Genomic DNA, 8,389 nt, shown 5'->3' with positions numbered 1-8,389 from the left:
TGAGGAACAATTTCTTGCCCTGGAGGGTTGCCCAGGGCTGTGCCAGGCTGCCCAGGGCAGTGGTGGAGTCCCCACCCCTGGAGGGGTTCCCAAGCCGTGGAGATGTGGTGCTGAGGGGCTGCTGGGGTGATGGTTGGACTCCATAATCTGAAAGATCCTTTCCAACCTAAACGATTGTAAGATTCTAAGTCCTGATGACTGTGGAAAGAGCTGTTCCACCATCTGGAGAGCATAACTTTAAACATAGGGGTGTCAGTTTTGAGTAGTAAAACATCAGGAGAAGGTCTGTTTAGAGGCCATGGTGACTGAAGGCAGGGTTAGCACGAGGTCTTTGCACCACACCAAGCTTTGGAGGAACCCATCCCTTCCAGGGTGGATTTCTCCAAGAAGACACTCGACTCTGTTGCTCTTGGTAACCACATTTCCTGATGGGATGTCCACCTCTTTGCAGGTGTTGGGACTTGAGTGCTGGCAATTTAAAGTGGATTATTCAGGTGCCCATCCTGGCAGCTATCGTGGTGAGTACTCGTGGTACCCAACTCGTGGTGGGTCAGTGGGAAGAGCTGAACCAGGCTGCCCTGCCCTAATCAACCTGTTAATTGAGCTCCTGACTTAACAGGGTGGAATTTCTCTATCTATCTCCAATTTAAGGGCCTTATAATCATTAAGGAAACAAGCACTGAAGCCAATATCTCCAACACGTGTGATCCTGGACACCCTCAAGGGTTGTAACACGTTCTCACCAGGCATCTCCAGTGCAAAGAACCAGAATTTAGGTGGGGGTGAATGTTCAACCACCCCATCTATGATCAGACATGATGTTCATGATGCACAATTACTTCAGCCCCTCCCCAGGAGGCAGGGGGGACAGAAAGGATGTAAGTGGCATTGTACAGACCCAGGGCTGAGCTCTCACAAGCTGGAAAGATCACGATAAGTTGTGATTATCTGCACCAGGGGAGCTCAGTGGGTGGGTTTGTGTTTGATTAAGCAGGGTCCTAATTAGCTAGAGAACCTGCCCTCACAGTTTTCATTATTTACCCTCTTTCCTCCTTCTCCATTACCCCATCTGCTCATGGTTACAAGCAGAAGAACTTGTCCCCTCCCACACACCTTAGTCCCCCTTAATGTTCATCCACGAGTAGCTGTGGAGTCAGTTAGATTGTCTTAGACCCTGTAGTCTTCAGAAGGTTTTGCATCAAGCTCTCTACGCTTTCTTCTGCCTCCCAAATCATTTGGAAGATGGTCAGGGTGGGTGAGAAGAAAGTCAGACCCCCTGCAGCTTAACAGGAAAGTTTCTTAGGTGGATATGTTCATATGTGCAATTAGCTGAGCTGATTTGGACTTGGAGGGTGAAGAGGGGGGATGTTTCTTCATCAGAATTTCCTTCTGGTGGCAATTCTCCACCTGGCTCTAGCAATTAGCTCTGTAACTTGGAAGAAAGGAATGACCAAGCCCACCTCGTGGTGGTTGGAAATGAAATAGTAGGATGGAGAAGAAAGTTCAGATAGTTCAACGAGACGAACGCCAGCAACCTCATTGCATTTAATTTAAAGCCCAATTAAGAGAAGAGAAGGAGCTCAGTTGAGGCTGGGCCTGGTAAAAACGATGTTCCTTCATGAGGCTCTGCTGTGCTTGGACCCTGGCTCTTTGCAAAGGCAGTTATTTATCATGCAAAAATATTCTGTGGGTTGTTTCTGTTTGATTTCTGTGGGTTCACATTGTTCACTTGGCTGCTTTTCCAGTTCCCACACTGCCTGGTCATACGTGGCTGGACTTAGTTATGTGTTTTCTGGGCGTACTTGCAGAGGATTTAGAGGGTGAAGGGCTGAAAATCCCACTGCTCTGCTGCTGGCTTTGGTGGTGTTCAGTTATCTGGCTTGCTTTTAAAGCCTAGCACATGTTTCAGGGAGTCAGAGGACTTTCCCTTCTGGCTGTGATAAGGTTGGACATCTTCAGTGCAGCCGACAACGGCAGGACAAGATCCCACTTTTGAGCCTTGGAAGCCAGAAAAAACTTGTATGAGGAACAAAGCCTGGGGTTTTTTTTCTTTTTCCTTATCCCTCTCAGTTTGGTTTCCATTGAAAATGAATCCTGTGCCCCCAGGCTGTGGGCTTCCCTGCCTGTCGGTCTACCCATCCCTCCTTTGGAACCTTGGTGCCAGGCAGTGAATTCCAAGCCAATGTAACTAAGGGAACGGGGTTGCAGGGATGTTAAAATTCCCACAAACCTCAAGAAAACAGTCCAATAGATCCAGGAGAGAAATTCCACCAGTGCCCCTTCACGGGGAAGGGTGTGGTAGGACCTTACTCTCTTTTTAACACAGAGGAGAGCTGTTGGGAACGAACTTGCACCTCGTTAAAGGAGAAGGAATCCAACCACAGAAGACAAAGCCCTAGCAAACCAGGACGTGTTCCTTCAGCAGCTCAGGGAACTGCTTGTTTTAAGAGTGAGGATAATTAACCGTTGGAACCAGCTACCAATGGTTGTGGTAGGATCTCCGTCATGGAAAGACTGACCCCCAGATCTGCTCTAGCTCCACCAAAAATGAATACAAGGAGGTCTTATGGGCTGCTTTTTGCAGGAGATCAAACTAGAGGTTCACAATGGACCCTTCTGGTGTAAAACTGGGAGTCTGAGTGTGGCACGGTGATTTTCTGTCCTTGAAATGCTGCCATGCTGGCATCTGAGAAGTCAAATGGCTGTTGCAAGCCTCCAGAGAAACCCCTAAGCCCAATGGTTCTTCTTGTGACCTCGCCATGGTCCCAAAAATGGGTTTGTCTGGGGTGGCAGCAGGTGTAATCCCAGCCCCAGCGAAACCAGTCTCTAAAGAGCTCCAAAAAAGCTGAGAAACCCTCAAACATCTCCTGATTTCTCCTCTGTTACGTAGCCATGAGATGTCACCTCTACCTGTTGCTGCACGGGCCACCATGAGCATGTTCCTGTAGGGCTAGATTAGCTTGGTTGAGCAGTTGGCCACCAGATGAGTTCATAGATGTGGCTCCCTGCATGAGAAGTAGATATTACTTCCTTACTGTCCTTATCTGCTCCATACTAACCACTTCCCCAGAGGCAGAGTCAGCAGTAGACAGGGAACAGATTTCCAGTTATATTGTCCTTCTGCATTCTTCATCTGGCATCTGTAGTTAGATCTACTCTGTCTCTCTGTCCTGGTGTAATTTGCTTGCTCTTCTTCATGTTTGCACGTGGAAACACAGAAAGGCATCCCACGAATCCTTCCCTTAGCCTGAGGAGATCTCAATCTCAGGTGGGCTGCGAGGGACGAATATAACCTGGTTGCTCCCTAGACCTGGAACTAAATCTGAGAGATTTATGAGGCCAGGAAAATAACCCAGCTCCTTGTATGGAGCTTTAAAACAAGGTGATGTGAAAACTACTGAGAGTTGTCTGTAGTCCAGACCTCAAGCTGCCTGGGATGTATATGGGGCATAGATCAGGAGAGAGATGTCTTCTGTAGTATTAGGATGAGGTGGCTCATCTTGGGGAGGGCATTGGCTAAAAAACAACAACAACAATCCTCATCTGGCTCTTTTTTTAACTGTTAATCCTGTCTTTTGTTGGTTTCTCTTCCCCCTCCCCCCCTCTTGCAGGTAAATTTTATTCTTTTTATCAATATTATCAGAGTCCTGGCAACCAAGCTACGAGAGACGAACGCAGGGAGGTGTGACTCCAGACAACAGTACAGGTGAGTCACATCCCCCCTCCAGCTTTTGGGGGGTGTCAGAGTCCTTATTTCACCCCTTTGACTCCCCAGGGTGACTAATTCATGCTGTCTACACTTGTAGACACCTAAAAGAAGGTGATAAAAATTCTGTCTTCCCAATCTGGTGACACAGAACTCGTCAACAGCGGTTTAAACATCTCCTAAACCTTCCAAAGCCAAGCTGGAGGACCTGCCTCCTAGCTTAAAGAGCAGAATTCAGTCCCTTCAGCCAGTTTGGGAATGACTGTGCTGGCGTCGAACCAACAGCAGGAAAATAAAAGCATTGCTGGTGTTGTTGAAGCCCCTAAAACTTGTACGAGTTCATTCAGTTCTCTTTCTTTCCCCCCTGTGCTTTGTCAAACTTGGTGTGTTTGTTAAACCTGCCCTGCAGCGGGTGTTCCAGCACCTTGGCTGAAAGGACAAGAAGATTCCTGACCCTTTGCTGGAAATCTGGCGTTTCCCTGGTTGTTTTGTTTTCCTTTGTTCTGCCAGCTCTTCTCTCTTGATAATTGAGGATTTTTGTAGCGTGGTCAAAACAGGACAGAAAAAAAAAACAGATGGCTGAGACACCTTGGCTGCTTGAGAGCTCCCAAAGCTTCTCATAACCTCCTGAGCTCCACTCACCAGCATGACACATGCGAAGGGGAGGGAGCAGAACTGGGTTTGCAAACCATGAGCTCATTGCTGCCACCTCACTCTCTCCAAACACAAGACGTTTCATTGGAGGCAGGAATGAGATTTGGCAGGAAAACGCCTCTCCGTTTTTTTCTTTGCTGCCCTGTCAGGCCTCTGATTTATCTATTTATTTATTTCTCCCTGGCTGAAGCTCGCTGTTAATTATGGTTTGGATGGAGCCTTCTCCTTTTAATGTGTTAAATTCCCTCGGTGGTTTCCAGTTGGTGGACAGAGGAGGTACCAGGTCTCTCTGGTAGTGATGTCTGCCCTTCTCAATAACTGCCTGCCGTTGGTGACTTGCTTTAACTCTTGGCAGAAGGTTTAATCCTTCCATTAATATTGCTTCCAGGCAAGGTTGGTTCCCTCAGGAGCAAACCTAGCCAAGGGCTTGGGGTTGAATTGTAACCCCCCCTCCATCCCCAGTGTAGGTTCTAAGCTGAGGTGGAGATGCTTCTTTAAAAAGGGTTTTTTTTCAAGTGATACTGCAACCAAAGCACCTCCCCCTAAGAGTGTTCACCTTCTGCTTAGACCCACAGTGCCCTGTCCTCTTCCCCCTGGGATCCAGAGTAGCTCAGAGGCTGAGAAAGACACATCAGTCTCTTTACCCCCAGTCCCTATAACAACATCACACAGGGGCACACGTGAAGAGGGTGAGACCAGCACTGGGTGCTGGAGGATGGACCAGGTTGTGTCACGTACCAGAAGAGAAGCAACAGCTTGAAATCACCCGTGGACACTGTGTAAATGTCAGATATCCAAGCCCAGCCAAGGGGAGGTGGAAGAGAGACTGAAATTACTCCTAACTTCTGCCCAAGGTGTGATGTGGATGAGCCTGGTTGGGAGGTTGACTCCATCCCCTCATTCCCTCTGTGTCTTTCTCTCTCCTTCTTGCCACAGGAAGCTGCTGAAATCTACCCTCGTCCTCATGCCTCTGTTTGGTGTTCACTATATTGTTTTCATGGCTATGCCATACACAGACGTGTCAGGGATTCTTTGGCAAGTTCAAATGCACTATGAAATGCTCTTCAACTCTTTCCAGGTATGGTCATGGTGAAACTCTGGGGACAAACGAGGAGAATTGAAACAGGGAGAGGTGGGAAACAAGAGTGCAAGGTTGTCTTTGGAAGCAGGGCTGCTTCTACAATGCACCAGATTTCATTCAGGAGGTGATTTCGTGATGTTTCAGCATCAAGGGTGGTTAATATTTGCAAAGCACAACTCATAAAGGCTCAGTGTGTCCAACAAAAAAAAAATGTTCCTGTTGAAAGATAACTTGCCCCACAGAATAAATCCCTTCAGATCCAGGCTAGACATAAGCTGGTGGAGATCCACAGAGACACGTTGTTTCCAACCAGCTCCCAATTTACTTGTCCCAAGTTGTCTTTCAGTCCTGTGAATGGGTTCCTCAGTTCCAGGTTTGGGTAGGAGGCAGGTTTAGTTACAGGACGGGTCCTAGATGTAATACCCAGCTCTCCACAAGCAGAGCAGTGTTTGAGCATCTCTGCACCCCCTTCCCTGAGAGATTAACTGTGGGCTCACGTGCTGCTACCTGGCAGCAGGGTTGATTCGTGTGGATGATGAGAGGTGGGCAGTGGGGCTGCTCAGGGGACAGTTCAGAGAATCATAGAATCCTTTAGGTTGGAAGGGACCGCCAAGATCATCAAGTCCAACCAGTGAGCCATTAGGGCTCTAAAGTCAGAGAAGCTGTAAGGGAGATGGGGACCCAGCCTCCATTCATGTGCTTCCACAGTTCCCGTTGGGTGGAGATGGGATAAAACAGTGGGTGACCTCAGCAAGACCTGGGTAGACTGTTGGCCAACAGATGTAGGGAGTTTGCTAACATCTGAGCTCCTCCTCCACGTGTGGGCTTCTCCATTTACAATCAGAGCTGGAAAAGTCCCATCAGGACCATCTTCTACTCTCACACCCTGCAGCAGGATCAGCTACGTGTGAAAAGCTGGGATTGTTTCTTCAGTAAGCTCAGTGGGGTGGACCCCACCTAGGCACCCATCACCAGGTCAGAACCTTCCCCAAAGACCTAGGGGTGAAAACAATCGACCTGTCAGCTAAACCATGCCCCAGAGGGCTTCTGTAGCCTCGTCTGCTTGGCCAGAGGGCTGCAGGGAAATCTCTGTGTTTATCTGTTCTCCCAGAGAACAAGGTCAGGGTTCTTCTGCCTGTTACACAGCAAATGATGGATGTCATTGATTTCAGAGGAACGTGGGGAGCTGAGCAGCTCCAGCAGGAAGGAGCTCCTCACATCCAAGAAGATTGACATTAATATTGTTGCTTTTTCTTCCTTTTAGGGATTTTTTGTTGCCATCATATACTGTTTTTGCAATGGAGAGGTAAGTCACCAGCTTCTTCATTCTTCCCCTCCTTTGTTAGGTTAGTTCCACACACACCCCAAAAAAAATTGGATGCACAGCAGCATATCCTCACTTATTCTAGAGGCACAATCCTCCCTGAAAGATCTGTCAGTCCACATCAAGTTGATATCCTTGGTTTTGATCACGGACAACATCCAAGATCAATAAGTCACCAATAAATGAGCTACAAAAGTAGCTAATGGAGAAAAAAAAAGCCAAACAGTGGTTTTTTTTTTCCCAGCAGAAGTGCTGTTGAGTGCTGCTTAATTTCAGATCTGTGGCCAGAAGAAAAGTGGATTGCTCGAGCAGATGCATGACCCTCTCTTCTGGTTGTCGTGGGGGTTTTGGGCCTTTTTTCTAATTCCAGAGGGATATGCTTGAATGTCTTTGTTTCCATTAATTCTCTTTCGGGCTGCAAACTAAGAAATTAGGTGGTCAGAGGCTGCATATTGAGAAAGAACAGAGCTACTCTCATGGCCCAGCATGCAGCTGATTTGGTTTAAATTTATGGATTTTAAGGGGAAACGCAGCTACAGATCTGCTGCTTATTTCCTACAGCACAAAACCATCCGTGCTGTAAGGGGAATTGATCTCATCCTGACTCCAGCCATCTAAAAGTGGGATATTCAGTCGAAAGCAGTCAGCTAACTCCTCTCCAGAAGAAATTTCAGGTGGTTCAGGCACTTCTGGAGGTGGTTCATCACGCTTACATCTAACACTCATGGTGTATTGAGAGGAATTTGTCGTGGATGTGCTGCTCACAGCCCTTTAACCCTGGGAGAGAGTTAACCCATGTCTTCAGTCAGATGTTTTAAGCCATTCAAGCTTCCCAACATCACATATTTCACTTGGAAAGGGCTGGTTTCCTGTGGATTTACTGTTCCTTCCTTCAATCCCCAGATTGTTTCTCACCCCTTCTGTCCGCGGCCACTCCCTCCTTCTGACACCCTCTGCCCCTCTCTCCTCCCACTCACGGATATTTTTCCTGCCTTCTCTCTCAGGTCCAAGCAGAAATAAAGAAATCATGGAGCAGATGGACGTTAGCACTTGACTTTAAAAGGAAAGCACGAAGTGGGAGCACGACCTACAGTTACGGACCAATGGTTTCCCACACCAGCATCACAAATGTAGCCACAAGAGGAGCCCTCGCCCTCCACCTCAACACGAGACTCATACCAGGCACCCTCAATGGACACAGGAATTTGCCAGGTTATGTAAAAAACGGCTCCATTTCTGAAAACTCCATGCCTTCTTCTGGACCAGAGCAGTACAACAAAGATGAGGAGTACCTCAACGGCTCTGGGCTTTATGATGGAGACAGACCCACAGTCCTCGTTGAAGAAGAAAGAGAGACAGTGATGTAAAGAGTGGAGGAGAGAAGAAGCAAAAGGAGGAAAAAGGTTCCTGGAGAGCATTTAGTGGGCAAAAGAGGAGCGGGCCACGCGTGGGATGCCAAAGGTTTCCATCCAGTTTCTCTGTTCTGTGGAACAAGAGGTTAAGTTCTAGGGGAAAAAAAAAAAGTGAGCCTCCACTGTGGCCAGCTGTGGGTCACACCCATCTGCATCCTGCTCTGAGTCTCCCTGGCGTTGATGGAGACAGGGCTGGCCAGACCTGTGGGTCT

At 47.9% G+C, this 8,389-nt stretch overlaps 1 protein-coding gene across 1 annotated transcript in view; it reads left to right on the top strand.

The window, feature by feature from the left end:
• The window catches only part of LOC103779954 (parathyroid hormone/parathyroid hormone-related peptide receptor-like), a gene marked incomplete at its 5' end in the record, with an annotated part of 9,301 nt that extends 1,025 nt beyond the window's left edge, over positions 1-8,276 (top strand). The window contains 5 exons of the mRNA XM_008947601.1: positions 452-518; positions 3,612-3,706; positions 5,297-5,438; positions 6,706-6,747; positions 7,770-8,276. Of these exons, the coding sequence (XP_008945849.1) occupies positions 452-518; positions 3,612-3,706; positions 5,297-5,438; positions 6,706-6,747; positions 7,770-8,132 (709 nt within the window). The remainder of the gene's footprint in view (positions 1-451; positions 519-3,611; positions 3,707-5,296; positions 5,439-6,705; positions 6,748-7,769) is intronic.
• Positions 8,277-8,389: the final 113 nt, after the last annotated feature.

The sequence above is a fragment of the Merops nubicus genome, unplaced genomic scaffold, assembly GCF_000691845.1.
Source record: "Merops nubicus isolate BGI_N331 unplaced genomic scaffold, ASM69184v1 scaffold4389, whole genome shotgun sequence".
NCBI classification, from domain to species: domain Eukaryota; kingdom Metazoa; phylum Chordata; class Aves; order Coraciiformes; family Meropidae; genus Merops; species Merops nubicus.
The sequence above is the reverse complement of the archived record's forward strand: the minus strand, read 5'-3'. Positions and strand labels throughout refer to the sequence as shown.